The sequence below is a fragment of the Benincasa hispida genome, chromosome 1, assembly GCF_027475165.1.
Source record: "Benincasa hispida cultivar pf3 chromosome 1, pf3_genome.v1.1, whole genome shotgun sequence".
Taxonomy (NCBI): domain Eukaryota; kingdom Viridiplantae; phylum Streptophyta; class Magnoliopsida; order Cucurbitales; family Cucurbitaceae; genus Benincasa; species Benincasa hispida.
This window is the reverse complement of record NC_143478.1, coordinates 62771333-62795449: the sequence shown is the minus strand read 5'-3', so window position 1 is coordinate 62795449 and position 24117 is coordinate 62771333. Positions and strand designations below refer to the sequence as shown.

Sequence of the window (24117 nt, the reverse complement as noted above, 5' to 3'; positions counted from 1 at the left end):
ATAAAAATATTTCGATCAGATCAAGGTGGAAAGTATATAGATTTGAGATTCTAGAACTATTTGACAGAATATGGAATTACATCTCAACTCTCATTATCTAGTACACGTCAACGAAATGATGTATCACAAAGGAGAAATAGAACCTTGTTAGACATGATTTGATCGATGATGAGTTATGCTTCTTTACCTAACTTGTTCTCTGGTTATGCAATTATGCTTCTTTACCTAACTCGTTTTGGGGTTGCACAATATTTCTCGCAAAGACCTGGTATTGATTATGAGGAGACATATTCTCCCGTGGTGGATGTAATAATAGTGAGATATCTAATTAGCTTGGTTGTGTATGAAAAGCTTGACATGCATCTTATGGATGTAATCGCAACATATTTAAATAATATTTACATGAAAATCCTTGAAGAATTAAAGATGTCATAATCATATAATTCAAATGTTAGAGAATTATATTCTCTCAAATTACAGAATCCTTATATGGATTAAAATAATCTGGCCGAATATGGTATAATCGTCTAAGTGAATAGTTATTGAAAGAAGGGTATAAAAGAATAACCCTATTTGTCCATGTGTTTTTATAAAGAAATCACAGACAAGTTTTGTTATTATTACTGTATATGTTTGACTTGAATATAATTGGAACTCCTGAAGAGCTCTCAAAGGCAATAGAATATCTAAAGAAAGAATTTGAGATGAAATATCTCAAAAAAAAAAAATCAAAGTCTTGCTTTAGCCAGATGAGATATTTATTCATCACTCAACTTATATAGAAAAGATTTTGAAAAGGTTTTACATGCACAAAGCACACCCATTGAATATTCCAATGGCAGTTCGATCATTAGATGTGCAAAAAAAGACATATTTCGACCTCGAGAAGAGAATGAAGAACTACTTGGTCTTGAAGTACGTGCGATAGATGCACTCATGTATCTTGCTAATAACACATGATCTAATATAACATTTTTCGTGAATTTATTAGCTAGATATCGTACTTCTCCAACAAAAAGATATTGGAATTGAATTAAACATGTACTCAACTATTTTTGAGAGGCGAATGATATAGGCTTATTTTATCCAAACAAATCAAATTTTGATTTAATTGGTTATGCAGATGCAGGTTATTTATCTGATCCACATAAGACTAGATCTCAAACAGGTTATATGTTTATATGTGGAGGAACTGCTATATCATAGGGATTCGTAAAGCAAACCATTACATCTACCTCTTCAAATCATGTTGAGGTTTCTGCAATTTATGAGACTAATCGAGAATTTGTATGGTTGAGATCAATGACTCAACACATTCGTAAAACATGTGGCTTGTCTTTCGACAAAAATCTTTCAGTAGTGTTATATGAAGACAGTACAACATGCATAACTCAAATCAAGAGAGGATATATTAAAGGAGATAGAATGAATCATATCTCACCAAAGCTCTTTTACACCCATGATCTTGAAGAAAATGGAGAGATTACTATTCAACAAATTTCTTCCAAAGATAACTTGGCAGACTTATTCACGAAAGCATACCCGTTGTAATATTTGAGAAGTTGGTGCACAATATTGGAATGAAATTATTAATATATATTGTAAAATCTATGATTTACGCCGAACATTGAGTCAATCTATGATTTATATACTATATTATATTTGATATATTAGTTTATACTGTTATTTATGTCAAATATTGAGTCAATTTGTGATTTATATACTATGATATATTTCATATATTGATTAAAATATTTTCAAATATCTAACACAATATTCTAAGGTATATTTAAAAATAATCATGAATCTGCTAGAAGAACTAATAAGCCGCTACTATGAAAATGAAAATGCTTTAGATGTGAAAATGGAAAAGAAAATCATATTAATTGCAAATGGGAAGAAAATCTCAACTAATTAATATCTATAATAAATGCATATTCTTTTCCAACACTCTAATTAATATATATTTTGTCAATTTCTCTCTCTCTCATTAAGAATGTTAGGAAAATATGGAAAATTATTTGCCTAATAAACAGCAATAAATGTTGTGCCGTTTAACGTGAAAAGGGCATTTTCGTCCAAATTTTTAATTAAATCCTCAAAATGAAAATATTCAAAACTTTAGACGTTTATGAAAATAGGTTTTGTAGATGATATACATCTATAATTATCCCATATATATTTACCTGTAAACTTTTTTAAAAAAAAAATTATAAAAATACCTTTATCATTATAATATAGACAAAAACCATTATGTCTTATTTCAAAATACTGTTGAGCTTTCGAAAATTACATTAATACTCTTTACCTCTGTAAAAAAAAAAAAATAATAATTTGAAAATGTTCTTATATTTAATACATGATCGTAAACCATTTTTATCTATGTCTCATGATCATTTCTCTTTCAATCTCCTTCTCCTTTACTTCAATCTATGGTCTAATATTTTCTCATTTCTCTTTTCTTTTGTTTTTTCTTTCTTCACTTGTTCAGTGCCCTCTTAATCTCCTTTCATTCTTCAATCTCAACAAATTCCACCCTTCCTTATCTTTTTCCCCTTTCTTATAAAACATCATAACATCAAATAAACATGATGCTCTCCCCATTTTTAAGCATGTCCGATCCCACACATAATATAAGTGAATAAATTTCTAAATTTCTTTGGAGTTATCTTGAGTTGAAACATATCAATTTGAAAACAATTCATGATATCTTTATTTTTAATTTTCATATAGATACTCTCCTTTGTCTAATTGTTAGTACAACAATTTTCTAAGAGCCAAACAAGACCTACAACTTCAAGTTAAAGTATAGAACTCCACAAAATTCAAAAATCAAAATCTCCCCTCAAAACTCAGCAAAAACAATGAATCGTTATATATAAAAAAAAATGTCAAAAAAATATTATCTTCGATCATGGAAAACCTTTTTAATTGACCACAATAAATAGATTAATTCAAATTACAAAAATGACCAACAAAATCTTCATCTTTATAAATTTTGTAATGCACAAGTTTTTCCCCCTTCCATGCTAGTTGTCTTCAAAATTATTACTAAAATTATTAATGTCTCTCTTTTCGTGTATATTAAATCCGAACATATTAACTCACATTCAGCTACCTAATGTACAACTTTATTAGAACCTTTCGATCTAAAGATGTCTTTCATGGTTCCATTATTCTCATTTATTCTTTTTTTTTCCCTTTTTTTCTAATATGAAGAGAACAAAAGAAACAACCAACCAACAAAAATAAACTACTCCATCAACTCCTCATCACGGATGACAGAGAGAATACAAACAAGAAAGACCTTGATTGGAGGGAGTTCTATAATTTAGCCAAGATGTAAAAACAATCTTTTACGTAAGCTTAAGTCAAGTTCATTTAACCTTCAAATTAAAAATAGATCATTTTAAGAGAAGCACACCTTCAAATAATCTTTTGGCATGCATTGTAGGCTAATTTTCTTCTCTTCGTTAAATATTTCTTCTCCTAACAATTGTATTTCCAAAGTTATGATGGTTGGATCTACACTCTGGAGTTGTTTTACATTAAAAAAAAAATAATTAAAAAAAAAATTCTTCCTAAGTCATTTCAAACCGGTCCTAAATCTCCTTCAATTTTTTTTCATCTTGTCCTACTATCTTCGTTTTGATATGAAGACTTCGTCTCTCTTCTCTTCTTTCTCCAATTCCTTACCTTAGATCTCTTTTAATTAATTTTTGGAAAAAAATACCTTTTTAGTTCTTGAATTTTAAAAAATAAGTGCATTTAATTCTTAATGTTTTAAAGTGGTCATTTTAGTCGTTCAGTTTTCAAGAATAAATTTAAAAGGTCCCTCCTATTAATAAAATTATTAAATTTAATCATAAAGTTGACTTGGCAAGATGACTATGAAAAAATATACTTTTTTTTCTCTTTTCTCTTATATCTCCTTCCTCCATCTTCACTCAAAATCCCTCCTCCTCCCTTTCTGTCATCTATCTCTCTCTCTCTTTTTTTTTTTTTTTTTTCATTTTTCATTCAAGTGCAACTTTCTCTGGCAGATACAAACTTAATGTGTCATTTGAAATTTTCTTCAAGCATCAACCTTGCTTGCCTATAGTTTCATCCATGTTTTCTTCACCTAACACTAGCAAAAGTGAAGGAAAAAAAAAACCCTTTTCTTGGAGCTACAAGCTTTCTTTCATATTAACCTCACTCAGAAGACAATTTCGAAGTTGAGAATTTGAGAATTCTACATACAATTACAAGAACTTTCTCTCTGTAGAAATTTGAAGGAAAGGGAGATAAGGAATGTATTAAATTTGAGATTAAAATGATAGTTAAACTTAAATATAAAACTTAAAACTAATTGAAGTCCAGACAAAGTTTGATGGAAGTTGTAAACTTATTTGATTTTCTCTCTATTTTTTTTCTTTCGTGGTTTTAATTTTACAGCTTAGATTTCAGTTTGGTATTTCCTCTCACGAACTCAACAGAAGAATGAAAGGAAAAAGGGAAAAAATAGCCCAAATTATTATCATGCAGAAGCCCACCTCAATTCCTCCATTACTTTTCCCCAATTCACTCATCCTTCTTCCTTCATTCCACCCGTCTTCAAAGTTAATACACACCCAAATTTCGAAATTTACTTATCGTTTTTATTCTCACTTAAATTTCTCCTTTGTTTCATTTTTATTCTTAAATTTCAAAATCAGCTTCCTCATGGTTTTATCCTTGCCTCTGGATCAGCTTAATGTGAAGAAAGAATTAAGGTATGAGATGTTAGAGAGAAGAAATTAAAGAAAAATGACAGCAAAATTGATGTTTGAAAATTTTAAATGACACACTAAGTTTGTATCTGCAGAGTAAAATTGCATTTGAATGAAAAATGTAAAAGAAAGAGAGAATAAGGAAAGGGAGGAGGAATTTAGATTGAAATTGGGAGGAGGGAGAAAAGAGTGAGGGAAAAATGAGTGAGGAGAAGAGAGAAGATGAAAAATATTAAAAAAAATATTTTTCTTCTTTTCTAAATCATTTCGCCATGCCAACGTTTAATTAATTTTATGATTAAATTTAATAATCTTATTAGTAGGAGAAACCTTTTAAATCTCTTCCTGAAAATTTATGGACTAAATTGGTAAAACATTAGAGATCAAATGTATCTATTCTTAAAAACTCAGTGGTCAAAAATGTATTTTTTTCTTAATTTTTTTATATGAATAAGTTTATAAGTGTAATTAACTATATAATGCTTATTTTCTCTCTCTTTTTTCTTTCGAGTTCAAAAATATCATTCGACCCTTGGTGTATATGTCTAATTCATTTGAACTTTGTTCGGTCGATCAATACCTACCATAATTCGAACATAGGATGGTTTCAAAGTTCACGCTTAAACTAAGGTTCGTACAAATCATACTTTTCCAAATTTTTTATATAAGAAAATAAAGAGCCATGCTTGTATGAAGTTTTAAGCAATAATTTATAAGAAAGTTTTTAACTTTCCCAAGTATTATGAGTTGACAGCACTGGCAGTTTATATAATAATTGAGGCCAAAGCCTAAGCTCCAAAAGAAATGGCTTTTTGGGTTTAGTGATATAGGTTAGTTTGAGCAAGTGCTAAGGTACTGTAGAAAAAGGAAAAATGAGGTGTGTTGCATTGTTGAAACTTGGAGAATCAATATTTTTTGGGGGCCAATTCTTTTATTCTCTCCCATTTTGCCACGTGGCAGTGCCATTTTCCAAACTAGTACCAAATCAAAACCATTCAACAATTTACATTGATTCCCCCAGTCAAATGTACATTCTTTTCTTAGTCTTACACACATTTTTAGGGTTTATGTCAAATCATTGGGAAGGAAAACAAAGAAAAGGAAGAGATTGGATTAGGAACCTGAACACACATTCCATTTGAACCGACGGCTATGGCAATGCACATGTGGAGAGAAATTTTAGAGTTTGGAGGGTTGTGAAATCGTAGGCATACTTCTTCAATTGTAGGATTCACGAACACCTTAAGCCAAATAAAGAATGGAATTCATAACCTTACTTCCCCAAACTTTAATTCATTGGCTCAAACACTGCCATAATAAGTCTACATAATAATATAACTAACATTTCAAACATTTGTAAATCTTCTAAAGTAGAAAAAAGCAAAAAACCATTTTGTTGACGAAATCAAATACATTCTCAACCAAATATAGTTTTTGATTTCGAAAGATTATTTTCGTTTCTAATTTTGATCCAAAAAAAAAAAAAAAAAACAAAATAGACAAAATAGATATATTCTATATCCATTAGTTAAACCATTCTAAATTTAATCGTTACTACTAAAATATTTTGTTTAGTTTGTTTTCATAGACATTTTAAGCTCATAATATCCTCAAGTTGGAGTAAGAAAATTCGAACTAGAGACCTCTTGATCGCTAATATATCCATATGTCAGTTGCGTTATGCTTGCTTTAACACAATATCCTCAACTGAAATTAAAACAATTTTAAAATAATGTTATTCTGATTTGGTAAGGTAATTTCGTCAATCGAGTATTCTGCAGGGCCAAACGGGAAATGTGTAAGCTTCCAAAGATTAACACTGATACTCAACTGATGGTTCTCGATACTCAAAATACTACATTTCATAGGCATATATTGGAAAAGAAAACACAACAGTTTTTAACTTGCCTACGCATTAGTGATATATCAAGTAACTGAAACCAATCATCTGGTTCATTAGCAGAGAACTTCTTCCAGATTGCTTGGACTTTCATGCGTCCAAAAGATTGCTAATTCCTCAAAAGAGGCGCGGGAAGACTTCTGTCATCTCTTAAATTGCAAATAGAGAATATAAGAAAGTGGCTGTCTCTACTCTCCATGAAGAAATGTAACATGGAGCCTTCATAAGCCAAAAACTTGAATGTAGGAGGCAAAGTGAGAGGTCAGATGTATTAATTGTGGTGCATTGCAGTAGTTGGACTGAGAATCGCATCGTTGTCAGTCAGCTATTTTGCATTTGTTTGCTTCCTCTTGGCCTCCACAACTAATAATAGTTGAGCATGCTTCCTTTTGGTTTCCTTTAGCTCCTTCTCTAAGCTGTCGACCTGATTTATCACCAAACAGATAGAAGCTTCACTAAAATTAAAAAATCACATTATTGATAAAACCTAACAGAATATCGATGGCCTCAAATTTGATCACTTCCAGTTATGAAACAAGGTCATTATGCTGAACGTAAATTATATATACGCACCAGTTCTTGCAATTGAATTTCTTTGTTTGCATGTTCTTCGCACCTGTGGAACACAGCCTTGAGAGTTTAATATGATTGCAAAATAGATGTAGGATATGATACTAAAAACAGGCATCGAGGAGGGCTTTAGACCTGGTAAGGAACGAGGATCGAAAAAGTGGACTAGATTTTCTTACAAGAAACAAGTGAAAAATATTCGTGAAAATATAATTTGCTAATTGGAAGAAATGGTCACCTACCTAAGAATTAATATCCTATGTATTTTCCAAAACTCGAATGTTGTAGGGTCAAACGAGTTGTCAGTGAGATTAATCGAGATGTGCGTAAACTCGCTTAGACACTCAAAAAAAAAAAAGAAAAAAAAAAAGAGGGACCACTTGGGCAATTTACAGGGTGGAGATAGACACTCGCTTTCTTATATCATATATGTACCACCATATGCCTTCTTTCCTTCTGGACCATATTCATTCCCTCCATTTCCTTAGTTATTGGTTATCATTAGTTTTTGTTTCCTTCCTTATTCCATAGCCTCTCGTTAAATCTAGGGTTCTAGCATTTGATTTTATATGAAAAATAAAAGGAAGGTCATTTCTTTGTAAGATCAGACCAATTAATCAATTAATTGGAGCTTTAGAACTCAAGGACACAGTTGTACAACCTATAGAAGAGCTTTAAAACTAAAGGACACAGTTGTACAACGTATAGAACAGATTTGTTCAAGTAATTAGAGCTCCAACAATTAAATCCAACTCAAGCCCCAAAGAGGAGTGAATTAACAATGTTGGTCTAGCTATTGGATGTAAATATATGTGCACCCATGTTATTGGATAAATTTTGAAGCTATATATATATAATGGGAAAAAAAAAGATAATTGTAATAGGTAGCACTTCTATGACTAATAATTAAGTGTATAGCAAAATTTTAAAAGAATGGTAAATATAGCAAAATCTATCGGTAATACTCTATCATTGGTAGACCATACTAGTGATAGACTCTATCGCTGATAGACTTTATAATCTGAAAGGTGGATCTAAATTTTGCTTATTTGCAAATTCTTTTGCATTGTGCTATATTTGCAAATATTTTGGCAACTGCCCCTTTAAATAATGCAAAAATAAATAAATAAATGCAGGAAAGGTTTAGGATATAAAAAACCTCATAAACAGATCAATATTCTCTTCACAGATGCGATCAACATATGACTTTCCTGAGACGTCAAAATCCTGGATAGTGTTCGGTTCTTTGTTGGAACCCTGGAATGGTATACAAAAGTATGAAAAATGCTTTACTTCTGCCACATCAACATTAGTTCACTAAAGCAGGAGCTGCAAGACTAGTTATCAAAACTTTCAATTATAGCCTACTGAAATTTAACAGGTGGTTAGGTAATCATATAGCAACTTACTGCCTAATAAATCTCTCTAATCTGTCCAACTAATTATTGTTAAAAACACTGGACTCTCCCAATATCTACATAACAATATAATAGCGTCTACTTTGGACAACTCTTCATGACTTTGTTTTTGGTTTCACTTTAAGGTCTCTTTCAAACATGAAACGTGAAATAGGCACATAAACACTTTTTGAGTATTATCATCAGAGACCTTAACTTCTTAAAACAGGGTAATAACGGTGATTCTTATATGGCATAAAGAGTGAATTAGTGTAATGCATTTGTTCAAGGATACCGACTTTGGGAGGACCATCATATTGTTCCTTAGCCAATGTATTCTGAATGTTAGCTGCAGGTCCGGTAGAAGTTTGATTCCCCCTACTCTTCTCCAGATAATATAAACCTGGGGGCTTATATCCCACTAAGTGACAGCAGGATTTCCTGCAATAAATAATACAAAGTCTACCTGTTAAAATAACCTTGCTCAGGCACTAGTTAGAATAAAAATATGAGATGAAGGTGGCCAATGTATATCATGTTCCACACGTCCACTTCCACCAAGAGGAATGGTCAACAACAAAAACTGTTAGTTGATTAGAAGTGAGAACAGTAACGCCCCTTTAAGCAATAATACAATTGAAAATGGACATGAGTGGAACAACCAAACAGTCTCCAGTTTAGCCAGTTTAGCATCCAGTTGTGTACGCAAACTGTGGGGCACAAGACCTCCTATTTATATCTTTTGAGCATTTAAGCTATAAGTTGAGAAGAAAGTTCTTCCCTAGTTAAAGTTGTAGGGAAGAAAAAAAATTGAAACAATTTGGTAGATCATCCCGCTACTTATCCATATGCATTTGGAAAGAAGAATGAGAAACATAAGAAACTTAACGTACCAATACTCCATTACCATTTGCTTCAGTCTAGTTTCAAGCCGGATAAATGCAGATGATCTCTCAAATCCCTGTTTGTCATGCACTGGCTCTAAGAAGTTTGCTTCGAGAACTCCTATAGAAGTTATGCAGTATCAAAAATAATAGTAAGACTCCAGAGAAAAATCTGATGAATGATCAGAAAGGAAATAAGAAGAAATCACAAATTTGCAATACCCACAACACCAAGCCCTTTTGAAGTGCCATCGCCAGTAACTTTCCAGAAGGGCTGTAAATGTCGTAGATGTTCTTGTTAGCAAAATGGTTGTTTGTACACTATTACACAAGATACATCCAAATACCAGAAAACCCCTGCAGAAAGCTGGAATATTCGATATGATTTTTTTGACTGGAAACAAAACTTTTCATTGAAATAATGAATGAGTCTAATGCTCAAAGTACATGTTCAGAGTTCAATATGATAGACCGAGTTTTCCCCATAATGAGCACAAGGGCTAATTGCCCAGCGGAATATTTTCCAAGCAAAATAGAAACAGAAGTCTTTAGTACCTAAAAGTTTCATGGTCATCTCTTTTCACACTTACCATAATAAGTCGGTTTTTGTGATACACATTGAACCCACAAACTCCAAGAGCTGGTGCCTCTTTTATAAATCCAATGGTTGTATCCACCAAGACCTTAAGCCACACAATAAATAAACAATGCATAACCAAAGTAAACTTGACACTTTCTGCAAGTGGATAATTTAATTCTATAAACCTCGTTATTCGACACATTAGAGAACTACGTTTCTCATAAAAAAAACAAAAGAAAAACCAAAAGAAAAAAAACCCCGAGAACTATAACCAATCTGACTTATGTGTGTAAGAAAAACAAAAGGAAGATTTGACATATTCTATTGTAGCCATTGACAGAAAAGGGAAGGCAGCTTCTCAAGAAAGGACACAATAGATAGAAGAAGACTGAAAAGAGAGTTTCTCAGACTTCATAATTGGGCAGAACAAAGAATGTAGAGCTCGTGCCTGAAAGAAGGTAATGTACAAACCAATCTTTTGATAGGCTTTTGGAAAATACTTTGTTCAGAATTTTTATCTGAAAATGGGGAAAGTCATGTCAGTGGAGCGATATTGAGAAAGAGATCACTAAATTCTTAGCAAATCACAAAAAAAGGAGAAGTAAACATTAATCACTTTAAGGGTTGGATGGAGGCCAATTACTGTTCAAAAAAGTGAATGACTAGAATTTGGAAGGCTGTCGCTGAATTAGGGAGAAATAGATCTCCTGGAACAAAAGGTGGAATTGCTTATAAAATTATAGAACTATTATCAGGAAAAAAAAAGGAAGAAGGAGAAAGATGTAAATTGTAACGGTAATGGGTTTTCATCCAATTCCTCCATTTCCTCTCTACCATAGGTTTTTATCGGGAAAATATCAGCGAGGTGCCCAGGTTTTCAAGACCCTATATGCAATGATAATAAAATCACACTAGCACCACTGCCTCCATTTTTTCTGTAAGAAAGGATTATTCTGCAATGATTTGTGATAAATTAGCATTAGCGGCAAATTTATTTGGTGCTTCAACACAGACTGAACAGAGAACTATAACAACCAATTTTTTTACAGTGGAGCAATTCAAAGCTAACCTCTTTTACTACATGTAGTTGAGGCTTATATGTAACTACTTTTGAGTACTTCAAGTCGTCTGCAATACTATGCTGCTCGACTGGTTTTCCCCTCAGGATGATGTTGAAGTTTGTAAATCTTTTCAGATATAATATTGAAATATATGCCTACTAAACAGTGAGCAAATTCAGAAGTTTTCAGGCCGAAGAAATCATTGTGAAATGTACACCCAATTTGGAGAATTTGAGTGAAAAGTTACCCTTAACGAATAGCGAATTTGATAAGAAATATGTGATTGCAATTCAGCAATGCTTTTACGCAGTTTTCTCAAACCTCCTTGATTAGCTTCATTCCTCAACCGTATATCCTATCATCAATGATCGAAAGAAATTTAGAGATACTTTTCACGCAACTCAATTTAAGTGTACACGTAGCAAGGTATTTTAGATTAAAAAAAATCTCAAGGAAACTTTTTAGAAAGCTTTGCACATCGTATTAGACAGAATACACAATTACCATTTCTTTTTAGCTCAAAAATGAAAGGAATTGAAGAAATTTGTTAAATCCCCACAATGGGAGACGAGTCATTTTTCAGAATACATAATTACCATTCAGAAAAATTAATCTACTAAATAATAGTAATTAAGCCAAAATGGGCTTAGCTCAGCAGTAATTGGTATGGTATTCTACCCTAGAGGTTGGAGGATCAATTCCCCATACCCATAGTCGTTGTATTAAGAAAAATAATGGTAATTAAAGAAAAGAAAGTTTAATGAATGATGACATAATTGTTGAAATATGGTGCATTAGGCCTAAGGGCATATTTGTCTTTTCCTTTATGCCTACTAAAATTAAGGTTTCCCTCATTCTATTTAATCTGAGTTTGGGGTCTCTTGTATGTATGACATTAAAATAATAAAACCTTTTCTATCGTGGTTTTTCTTCCCTGAATTAGGGTTTTCCACGTAAACCTTGTGTTGTTTCTTTTCCCTTTCTCTTTCAATATGGTATCAGAGCAAGGCGATGAAACCTTAGCCCCGATAGAAGAAATTCAGTCATCAGACGTGTTTGGTGATGGAGCAATAGCCAACCCAAAAAATATGGCCATGATTCAAGTGGTTGTGGATCGGTATCTCCGAACAATCTTGAACCCAGCAACCCTACAGCCGTCGGTCGACCCCAACCCTACAGCCGATAGAGCCACACCGTCAAGCAGCCGCAACCCAATTGTCAAGCAGCCACGGTCGATCCGGACGACGAACAGTCAAACCCTAGTCAGCGTGCCATTATTCGCACAGCTGCAACAGGCATTGGGTGGGCTCGCTCCAACTTCTGGGTTGGGTCAGACGATCGCGGTCCAGCCATTCGCGTCCACGCAGATCTTGCACCCGCCGGTTGCTCTTGCCTCCGAATCGACGGTTGTGCATCCTCCCAAGTCCGTCTTGCACCAGTCGGCCGCCGATCCTGCCACCGGCGAGGTACCTAGCCGTGTAACTTCGAGCAGCATTGCCGAAGTGTTTGGGCAGTACCCGGTTGAGTCATCTGATCGATTTTTTGGGTCCTTCCAGCAACATGTGTCTTATCTCAAATGTGTGTCCAGTTCAGCTTCGGTATTGAGTGGGTGACTCTATGGGTGACAGCTCGGTTCCCGGTTCCTATGAGCAGAAACAGTCGAGATCAGAGACCCATGGGGAACTCCAACAGCAATTGGCACTACCCAATATGACAAGGGTCTCTATTTCCTTTCTGAAGATGTTTCCTCCAGGAATTTGTTTAGGACTAGTTTTTTATCTTCATTTACTATGTCTGAAAAAGATTATCTATTGTGGCATTTTCGTCTTGGACATCCGAGTTTTCAATATATGAGATATTTGTTTCCTCATTTATTCCATAATGTGAATATTTCGTCTGTCTTGTGATGTCTGTATACGTGCTAAACAGCCCCGTGTTTCTTTTGTCTCTCAGCCTTATAAACCTACCCAGCCTTTCCACTTGATCCATAGTGATGTTTGGGATCCTTTAAACGTCTCTACCTTGTCTGGTAAACGATGATTTGTCACTTTCATCGATGATCATACCCGACTTACATGGGTATACCTCCTTGCTGACAAATCTGAGGTCCTATCTACCTTCCAACAATTCTATACCACCATCTTCAAAATTTAATACGAAGATTGCCATCCTTCGAAGTGACAATGGGCGTGAGTTTGTCAATCACACCCTCCGGGAATTCCTAACGTCAAAAGGGATCGTCCATCAAAACTCTTGTGCTTATACTCTGCAACAAAACAGGGTGGCTGAATGAAAAAATCACCATCTTATTAAAGTTGCTCGTTCCTTGATGATCCCTGCGTTTCTTCCATCATACCTATGAGGAGACACGGTCCTCACTGCAGTCCATCTCATTAATAGAATGAATGCCTTCACGTGTTCTAAAGTTCCAAACACCCCTTGAATGCTTTAAGAAATCCTGCCAGTCTATGCGTCTTATTCCTGAAGTTCCTCTGCGTGTGTTTGGGTTTACAGCCTTTGTTCACACTCATGGCCCTCACTGAACTAAGTTTGCCCCACGTGCTCAAAAGTGTGTGTTTATCGAGTTTCCACTTCATCAGCGAAGATATAAATGTTTTCATCCACCTTCTAGAAAGTACTTTGTCACTATGGATGTCACATTCCTTGAAGATAAACCATTTTTTCCCGTTAGTCATCTTCACGGGGAGACCACGAATGAAGAGACTAACAGTTCCAGTTCCACATACTCTGTACCTATTAGCTTCAATCTTGAGCCTAGTTCTACTGTTCCTAAACCCAGTCCTGAACCCGTTCCTGCATCCAGCCTACCTAGTCCCGAACCTATCCCTGATATTCCAGTGTCTGTCCTCCCCACTAGACAAATGCCCTGGATAACATACTATAGGAAGAATCTCAAAAAGGAAACCCAGGAAATTCCTATTGTCCCATCGAAAAGTGTCCAAGCATCGGAACCAGCTCAGGTTCAAGATCCTGTTGTTTTAGAAAAGCTTCTTGAAGAGAAGCCTGGGTGCATAGAAGGTGGTGAGACAGACTTAGAGAAGGTTGAAATCACAGGAGGTAATGAAGTGCTGGAAGACTCTCAGGAAGGTGAAAAAGTGCCTCAGAAGATTGATACTGGAGAGAGGCCGACGAAGATTGGCAATTATGATACCACTCTGGATATGTCAATCGCTCTGAGGAAAGGAACCAGGTCATGTACAAAGTACAACAGTTTTCTGACCTATAATAACATGTCTCCTGTTTTTAAGGCTTTTACTACTCAACTGGATGCCATGGCAATACCTACCAATGTGCATGCAGCCATGGAGGTTCCCGAGTGGAGAGTAGCAGTAATGGAAGAAATGAGAGCTCTCGAGGCGAACCAAACTTGGGATTTAGTGACTCTCCCTAGAGGTCACAAGACAGTTGGCTGCAAATGGGTGTTCACAGTGAAGTATAAGTCTGACGGAACGCTGGAGAGATATAAGGTCAGGTTAGTTGCAAAAGGGTTTACTCAAACGTACGAGATTGATTATTCAAAAACTTTTTCTCCAGTGGCTAAGCTCAACACGATCCGAGTTCTTCTGTCTGTTGCAGTGAATAAGGATTGGCCTCTACATCAACTGGATGTTAAAAATGCCTTCCTGAACGGCGAGCTAGAAAAAGAGGTTTACATGAGTCCCCCTCCAGGTTTCGAAGCTAAATTCGGAAACCATGTCTACAGACTCAGAAAGGCCTTAAATGGGTGTCTCGAGAGCGTGGTTTGATAGGTTCACAGTATTCATTAAATCTCAGGGGTTTGTTCAAGGGCATTCTGATCATACATTATTCACCAAAAGGACACTTTCAGGGAAGATGGCTGTTTTGGTAGTGTATGTCGATGATATCATTTTGTCAGGGGATGATATGGCAAAAATTGTTAAACTAAAACAGAGGATGGCAAGCGAATTTGAGATCAAAGATCTTGGTAGTCTGAGGTATTTTCTCGGGATGGAAGTAGCAAGATCGAAAGCAGGAATCTCAGTGTCTCAACGGAAGTACACCCTGGACCTGTTAAAGGAAACAGGAACGACTGGATGCAAACCTATCGACACTCCTATTGAGGTTAATGGCAAACTAAAAAACATTACGGAAGGAGTGTCTGTAAATAAGGAGAGGTATCAACGCCTGGTAGGAAAACTGATTTACCTGTCTCATACTAGGCCTGACATCTATGCTGTGAGTGGTAAGCCAGTTCATGCAGAATCCGTATGAGGAACACATGGAAGCAGGGACTCGAATTCTGAGATATCTAAAGTCTACTCCAGGAAAGGGCTTGGTTTTCAGAAAGTATGACACACGGAGCATCGAAGCATATACTGACTCAGATTGGGCAGGTTTAGTGACAGACAGAAAGTCAACATCGGGATACTATACCTTTGTATGGGGAAATTTGGTGACCTAGCGGAGTAAAAAATAGGGTGTAGTTGCCAGAAGCAGTGCTGAGGTAGAGTATAGAGCTATGAGTCTGGGAGTGTGAAGAAATATGGTTACAGAAAGTTTTGGCTGATCTTCACCAGGACAGTCCGGGTCCCATGAAGTTGTATTGTGATAATAAGGCTACCATAAGTATTGCCAACAATCCAGTTCAACGTGATTAAACCACGCATGTAGAAATTAACAGACACTTTATTAAAGAGAAGTTAGACCACGGGGTTATCTGTATTCCCTATGTTCCTTCAGTCCAACAGGTTATAGATGTTCTCGCCAAAGGATTACCGAGACAAACATTTGAAGCTTGTGTTAGCAAGTTAGGTCTTGCCGATATCTACGCCCCAACTTGAGGGAGAGTGTTGAAATATGGTGCATTAGCCCTAAGGGCATATTTGTCTTTTCTTTTATGCCTACTAAAATTAGGATTTCCCTCATTCTATTTAATTTGAGTTTTGGGTCTCTTGTATGTATGACATTAAAATAATAAAACATTTTCTATCGTAGTTTTTCTTCCCTGAATTAGGGTTTTCCACGTAAACCTTGTGTTGTTTTTTTTCCCTTTCTCTTTCAATAATAATAATTGAAGGAGACAGCAAAAATATGAACAATGGACAAGCATCACTAGTTTCAATGCAGTGAATTGAATTCAAACTAAAATGTAGTATGTTTGCAATTACTCACATCCAAAGCAAACTATTTCCTCTGTGAGTAAGAAACCAAAGGTCTTAAATTGCCACCCAACAACAATGTGAAATGAAGCTAATCAATAAAATGTGAAATACCTCATCATCATCGTCAAAATTCAATTCATAAATGCCTTCATCATTCAACCAGAGATTGAATATGATGACTTTTGTTCCATGACGTCCAATATCCTCAAACTGTAGATGAAACCACAAAAAAGACAAGAAAATAATAAAATAATAATAGATAGAGAGAGAGAGAGGTACCCTCATTTGAGTTGCATCTGAGATCCATAACAGTAAGGAGTGATATTTTATCTTTATTTAATTTATATCTACTTGTTCATTCGAAACAACATAACTAATAAACTTTTTTTAAAAATGAAAACAACTGTTTTCATTGAGAAAAATGAAAGAATATGGGTTAGCCTCATTTGAGTTGCATCTGAGATCCATAACACTTATTAGATCTATGTTAAGTGGTATACCCATCTATTACTCCTCTCTTTTTTGTGCGCCGGTTTCGGTTTGCAAGAGCATTGAGAAGCTTATGAGGGCTTCCTTTGGAAAAAAAAACTTTTCTTCCATGAAGCTAACCCATGTTTCTATCCTATTTCAGTTTATTAGTTATTGCAAAATAACTACCAAACTGAAATAGAATAGAAACATGGGACAATTGAACTTTCAAGTATATCAGTAATGGTGCATGTCAACGCAAGGTCCATAGATTGGTCCATAGCATCACAATCGCACTTTCTTAAGACCCGCAGAGCGATTGTGCAACACTTGTTCTCGCGTTCAAACTAGTCAGTCAATTCGAATTCAGATAGTTAATAGTACAACGGGCATATTTTGCAAATGTTCGAAAGCATGTTTGAGAAAATGAGGGTTGTAGGCTAGAAACCAAGGACAACAACTTAGATAGCATACAACTCTGTGTAGAAAGGATTGACGACTAGTCTTATCCCCTCTAGTATATAATGAATCCATGTGAATGTCACTCTTGCATATGAAAGTGGTGAAGAATCACTCACTAACAAAAATACATGAAAAGTAAAATAACTTCTATAATGCAATACAAAAGACAATGATAAAAGGGGGTTAACATGGGCAAGCGCCCCGGGCAACACACTCTGGACAAGCATAATGGTGACACATAGCATGCCACCAGTAACACTTCAACAAGTCTACACCACTTGTCATGCAAAGGTTAAGACATAAAAAATTATTAATATTTGATCAAATTCATTTAGAATATATTGTATCTGGAGTTTAAAACAACACCACTACTAGTATTACATGGTGAGACTACGTTTCTTGGGACTTTTGTCCCTTACAATTAAATTACTTAGTCAGTTTGGAAGTTCAAATAAAATGAATGGATGCACACAAACCTGTATCATGAGGTCCTCCTTTGATGAAAAAGGAGACCATTCAAGGATAGTTTTCAAATTAGAAGACCAATCGTCTTGAGAGTCATAAATTATCGGTTCTGCCCAATGACCCGAAATATCGAAATCAATCTACAATACAACCAAACAGAAAGTAAGAAGTCTTGGCTGTTAGGGAGATGATGGCAAATGCAGAGGGCAGAGGAGGCAATTGGCATAGTAAAGACAGAGAAAATTACCATTGGAACAATAACATCATCCTGGCTGGTCATCCGTAGAAAGGTGTAGGATAAAAGGCCAACACTCTGAGTTGCAGTGCTAAATGATATAAGAACACAAGTTAAAAAAACATGAGAATTAAAAGTTAGCATTGAAAACAAAACTTCAAAACTTATTGCACTTATCACAAAAGGGAACAGAAAATGAATTATACTAATGATGAAAATTTGAGTTTAATTATTCAGCCAAGATATGTTATAACTTGCCATCAATGGCTTCACACAGCCTGACATCAAGACTCTAGCACGAGACTCTTTAGACAGGGGAGAAAGGATTTTAGGGTGTGGAATCCCAACCCTTCGGAGGGATTCTCGTGCAACTCCTTCTTTCGTAGGCTTCTTGATCCTTCTCCCTTAGGTGAGTCGTATTCTTTGTTGGAACTCAAAAGGATGAGGAGGACTTGCATCACATTCTTTGGAGATGCGAGTTCGGGAGAGCCGTGTGGAGTGATTTCTTTCAGACTTCTGGTTTCTCGCTTTCGCGGCATAGGGAGATTTGTGATATGATTGCAGAGTTCCTCTTCCATCCGCCCTTTCATGAGAATGGCATGTTTCTTTGGCTTGTTGGGGTGCTATTATGTGCGATCTTTGGTGGAGCGAAATAATCGTGTGTTTAGAAGGTTGGAAAGGGATTCAAGTGATGTTTGGTCTTTGTTAGATTTCACGTTTCCCTCTTGGTTTCAATTTTGAAGGCCTTTTGTAACTATTCTATAGGTTATATCTTATATAGCTGAAGTCCTTTTAGTTGGACTCCTTTCATGCAAGCCGGTTTTTTTGTATGCCCGTGTATTCTTTCCATTTTATCTCAAGTTGTTGTTTTTATCATTTAATATTATTATTTAAAATTTTAAAAAAATAAAAAAAGAAAAAGAAAAAAAGAAAAAAAAGTAAGTGAGGTCCGAACATGTTCACACCAGCAGTTTTAGTGGAAAGTGCACATTAAGAAGATAGCTTAGATTAAGTTGTTAAGCCTTAAGGCAATAGATGGTATTTATGCATAATTTTGACGCTTGTCAATCGATTAAGGAGAAAGAAATATGAGGCATGCTTTCTATGTTCTACGCTAAACATTTTTTAGGATTGGTCACCCAGGTTGCATACTACTGAACAAACTTCAAAGAGTTTGAAACAATTTTGGTATCAAATTATCAATTTAAACCCTGGAACAAGGCTAATATTTTTTTCATTGTTCCTCTTTAATAAGAAAAACTGCAGGTCTGGAAAATTGAGTTTCTATTACATCCCCTAATCAACTTTGGGAAACCCTCTACCATCTTTCTTGTGATGGAAAAGAATCTGAAAAATCCTTTTCATTGCTCACTCAGAATCTAACATCACAACAAACTATTCAATTCAAATTGTACATACAGGTTCTCTATGCAAAACAAATAATGTAACTGACTAAAGAATGGTAAATGCAAGTTTAAATTTAATTGAAAAGGAGACAGCGAAAAGACAATGCATAATTAATATTTTACTAGATGTTCTAGAACAAGAGGTACCCTCCATGAATCGCACGAGTGAAAACAATTGCATCAGCTCCAAGTCGCATGGTGCTTGTTTTAAATCCATTCCCATCTAGAACACACGAGTTGGATGTCACGACAAACAACAAACCAAAGCACTAACGTAGGTTCTGAAGTACATTAGTATGATAGATCATGGAATTATAACAGTTTTTGGATTTGCAGAGTATAATCATTAGATAAAATTTTGCATAAATAAAATAACCATATATTGGGAGTTGAAGGCTTTTTAGGTTCTCATCAAAGCAACGAATTTTTTTGTATCAATTTAGTTGGCAATGGCAGATGTTCTTCCTGGATAATGCTTTTGCTCTTACATACTTCTTGGTGGCTTCATGGCTGTCAAGCTTTTTATCTTTTGCTGCTAGATTCCTGGATCGTATTTGCATATGCTTCTTCATTTTTCATTTTGGGTTTTCAGGCGATGTTGTGTACTCTCCTAAAGGAGAATATTTATTTTGTTGATAGTAATACTTTCAGTGATAGTATTTTCTTTTCCTTTCCAATGCATATATATATTCCATGGCATTCATGACAGACCCCATTCAATGAATCCCTGGGAAATGATGGCCAAACCACTAAATACCAAAGAATATAGTCTAGTGCTCTAAAATTATCTTCCATCTCCATTACCATCAGTTTCCATCCAACAAATATTTTCATCTTTTTTATGTATATAGGCATAATTGAGGCCTTGAGGTTACTTATAATTATTTTTCAGCATCTAAAGCAGCAGGCTAACTAGTGTTTCAGGAACTTCACAGGTAAACAAGTTAATAAAAGGACAACCAATCTAATAAAAATGGCCCCCTATATCAGTTTCCTATCTTGAAATTATCTTTGGTTTTGTCAAGAATATCATACTGTAGTATAAATGGCAGTATATACTACAAACAAGGGCACACCATGCACTACTTTTTCTTGGTCGTCATATTAGCAGTTAATCGTCCATGGAAAATGCATGATTTCGTCAGCATAGACTTTTCCGTCCTTTAGATGTCAGCATAATGACTTTGACACATGGAAAACTCGCAATTGAAGTGAAAATAGGGCTTCAAATAGGTCTAGGCTTAAGAAAAGAAAAGAAAGAAAAGGAAAAAAGGGGTACTCAAGCATGATAGAAAAGGTTGGGTGGGCCGCGCATGTATATTTGGGATTATTGATTCAGGAAAATTTACAAAACTAAATCAATTAGAACTTTTAAAACTACATGACTTTATAATTATCAAAAGCAGTAAATTTTAGAACTCAAAGATATAGTCGTACAACCTATCATGTACAAGTACAAGGTCATAAAACAAAGCAGTGCATTGAGTTAGTGTATCTAGAAAATTGGAAAATTACCAAATTGGCTTCTCAAAGAACAAAACCCGTGAAATTATTCAAAGATCTGGTTAGCAACCAAATGAAGTTGAAAATCATTTGTACTTTGGAATGTAGAAGCTACAGCTATTTAGGTTTTTGTTGGTTTGAGATCGCAAAGAAGCTTAACATTCTAAAAAATAAGAAATGTAAGGGGAAAAAACATGTGTCTGGTGACACAATGTTAGGAAGGACTGTTAATCATGTTATATACTAAAAAGATTTACATAGAAGTAAACAAAACTTGTTAAAAATTAAAATTTTCAATGAATGAAAGATATGGCATTTGATTCAAGACCAATAAAATCTGGACTCTTACCTAATGAATTTACTATTAGAGCAAAGCTACAAACTAGAAGAGCAAAGAGAGAAATTACATTGTCCTATTGTTGTGTTTGACTTCTTTGAAGAATATCCCAAACTCATACATTTCCGAATGCCAGCAGGATCCATTCCCCCACCATCATCTGCACAAAATATGACTTGTTCATGTAGTTAGATCCAGAACTAAAAAAATGGAGCTGCATAACATAAAATTAACAAGAATAACAGAATACCATGGAAAAGTAAAGCTGGAGAATTATCCTTCATTATATCAACTTTATCAACCTTCACAAACGTTGCCCCATTGTGTATCTGAAATTGATGAATGGCTGTGTTTACAGGAGGCCGCACCAGTCAAGTAATTTATAATACTTCATCTATATGACTTCCTTCTTTGTCTTTCCTTTACATCACTACTTTATCCTATTGCCCATATAATAAAACTTAAGAACTCTGTGCCTCTCGTTTTATATGATCAACTAATATTCTATTACTCATCCTGCTTGAATCATAACTTCAAGTATCTGGGTTGTAGAACCACAACACTCCACAAGACGCAAACCAAATCGAACTTTTTGTGACAACGTTAGAAGTTTTGGAGTTTGTTCAGCAACGAAAAGTGGCTCGTTCATACAATATTTGATAATTTAACTGTGTGCGAGTACGAGAAGTTTTAGAAGTTACATAAACTAATATATACCTCGTCCACAGCATTATCCAGAAGCTCAGCAATTGCTGCATTAAATGAAAAAATGCAGATTAAAGAGGACAAAGGAGAGATGAAGCAAAACACTCCCATGCAATTAAGTGGATATCTCATGATCATTCTTAAAACTCATACCAGCGATAATTATATTAATAAGAGGAGGAGAAGAAAATTTTACAGAGCCGAACAGAATCAAGATATTGCTCAGCCTTTGAAGAATCGAAGTTTTCGAGTAAATAAAGCATTACCGCCAAACGCCCATTTGTGTGAAGTGGCATTGGAATGAAGAAACTTCGGATGAACTCGGGCATGCTCCAAGTCTCCTGTATTGATTTCATAATCAAACTCTCGGAATCAAATAAATAAATAAATACAAACATTAAACGCAGAACAAAGGATAACCATCATCAGGAAGAGGGCTTGAAGTAATGCCGAAATCGAAATTTCCGGCTTTCCAAAAACAGCGGTAATCAAGAGCTTTATCGTTCGATGATGATACAATCGGCGTAGCACTGCCTCCTTGTTCTTGGAGTCTCGTCAGAGAATTCGACGCTATTTTGTTTGACATTGTGTTTGCTGCAGCTTCCTCATCGTCGCTGCTTGTTAAATCCACCAGAGTAGGAGGCTTGCTTCCCGTCTTCCGCGGCATCAAAGCTTCCAGAGCGAAGGCCGATCAGAAACTATTGCAAACTATGTTCTGAATTCTGAACTCGAAAGCTTCTCATTCTTTAGAAAAAATGCAAAAGCAGAAACGACGTGGTTTCAGTTGTTTTTTTTTTTTTTTTTTTTTGATATAACACATAGAAATAGGGGGGTGTTAAAAAAACCAAAGCCTCGGTGCAACCCAATCCAACCCACCTGTTTTGGGTTGGTTCTAAAATATAAATGAATTGGTTTGAATTTTTTTTAATGAATATGTAAAACGATACTCAAATACATATTTCAGCTAGTTTAGTTTTACTTAACAAATTTTTACATCTTGTAATTGACAAAAGTATGTAATATAAATACCTACTAATCAGTTTTACTACATGCAGTCTTCATATTTCTCTAGTAAAGACTAAACTTCTGTAAAGCAATCTTTAAAGAAAAAGAAAAGTAAGAGAGCTTCCCATGGACGTAGGCATCTTGGCCGAACCATGTAATTGAGTCTTCTTCTTCTTCTCCTTATCTCCTTGCAAAATCTTCATCTTTTCTCTGCAAAATCGACACAAGACATCAAAGAATTGCTTGGCAACATAATCTGAAAAAGAGAGAAGTAGAGAGAGTTTCGAGAAGTGAGAGAGAGTATTTTTATCTAAATTGAATTTTTTTTCTTCCTAAGCTCACTAATCTATTCAACAGAAGGAAGATCTCGCCATACACGTGTTGTTGGATACCTCAGTATTCGTGGCTCAACATCAGCCATATCCTTCACCAACTTCATTTGATCTTATCTGGAAGAGCTGGGCCTCAGTGCTGAAATCCTTTTGGGCCTGCAAACAACAAAAATAACCTAACAAAATTGGTATCAAAGCATTTGAAGATCATCAAGATCAGTCTTTTCTAAAGCATCAAGATTCTCAAGGAAACAGTTCTTTGCATTCTTTTCATGTTAGTAATGGTTGTTGCAAGATTTAAAATAGAAAAGTTTGATGGAGAAGGGTGATTGTGGCTTGTGGAAAGCCAAAATCAAGGCAATTCTTGGACAACAGAGGGCCCATAGAGCCCTTTTAGACCCATCTACTTTGCCACCTATGATAATAGCTCAAGAAAGGGAAGATATGGAACTTACTGCTTATGAAACTTTAGTTCTTAACCTTAGTAAAGTATTTTGAGATAGGTGATTGATCAAGACACAACTTATTAAATGTGGATCAAGCTGGAAGACCTTTATGCAACTAAGGATTTGCCTAACAAGATGTTTTTAAGGGAAAAGTTCTTTCACGTTCAAGATGGATTCTACTAAAACACTATCTGAAAATTTGGATGAGTTTAAGAAGATAGTTTCTGAGTACAAGAGCCTTGGTTAAAAGATTGGTGATGAGAATGAAGCTTTTGTTTTTTTGAACTTTCTACCTGAAACCTATAAGGAGGTAAAGAATGCCTTGAAATATGGCAGAGAGTTATTCACCACTGATGCCATTATTTCAGCATTGAGAACTAGGGAGTTGGAGCTTCAAGTAGTAAAAAAGAAACAGCCTAGTGCAGAAGGACTATTTGTCAAAGGCAAGAACAAGCAAAACTACTTT

General features: G+C 35.1%; 1 protein-coding gene across 3 annotated transcripts; it reads right to left on the bottom strand.

Annotated features, from left to right (window-relative positions):
- Nucleotides 1-6546: 6546 nt before the first annotated feature.
- On the bottom strand, nucleotides 6547-23190 carry LOC120082497 (protein MICRORCHIDIA 2-like). 3 transcript variants are annotated; one of them, XM_039037692.2, is made up of 18 exons: nucleotides 22289-23190; nucleotides 22135-22209; nucleotides 21881-21915; nucleotides 21414-21492; nucleotides 21234-21323; nucleotides 19471-19546; nucleotides 17930-18008; nucleotides 17694-17822; nucleotides 16399-16497; nucleotides 11391-11498; nucleotides 11152-11298; nucleotides 10093-10185; nucleotides 9725-9776; nucleotides 9512-9623; nucleotides 8918-9059; nucleotides 8381-8478; nucleotides 7225-7267; nucleotides 6547-7075 (listed from the first exon to the last, which is right to left on the bottom strand). In XM_039037692.2, the coding sequence occupies exons 1-18, from the start codon at nucleotides 22533-22535 to the stop codon at nucleotides 6977-6979; spliced, it is 1803 nt and encodes a 600-aa protein (XP_038893620.1). In that variant the 5' UTR covers nucleotides 22536-23190; the 3' UTR covers nucleotides 6547-6976. The 3 variants fall into 3 exon arrangements, with proteins under 3 accessions (XP_038893620.1, XP_038893629.1, XP_038893635.1); XM_039037701.2 differs by lacking the exon at nucleotides 10093-10185 and having other exon boundaries at nucleotides 22289-22666; XM_039037707.2 differs by lacking the exon at nucleotides 11152-11298 and having other exon boundaries at nucleotides 22289-22665.
- Nucleotides 23191-24117: the final 927 nt, after the last annotated feature.

Coding starts and splice junctions, on each gene's coding strand:
- LOC120082497 (XM_039037692.2), bottom strand. CDS start 22,535: ATGCCGCGGAAGACGGGAAGCAAGCCTCCTACTCTGGTGGATTTAACA. Junction 17,823..17,929: donor ATGATGTTATTGTTCCAATG/GTAATTTTCTCT, acceptor GTTGTATTGTAG/ATTGATTTCGATATTTCGGG. Junction 7,268..8,380: donor AATATTGATCTGTTTATGAG/GTTTTTTATATC, acceptor TGTGTTCCACAG/GTGCGAAGAACATGCAAACA.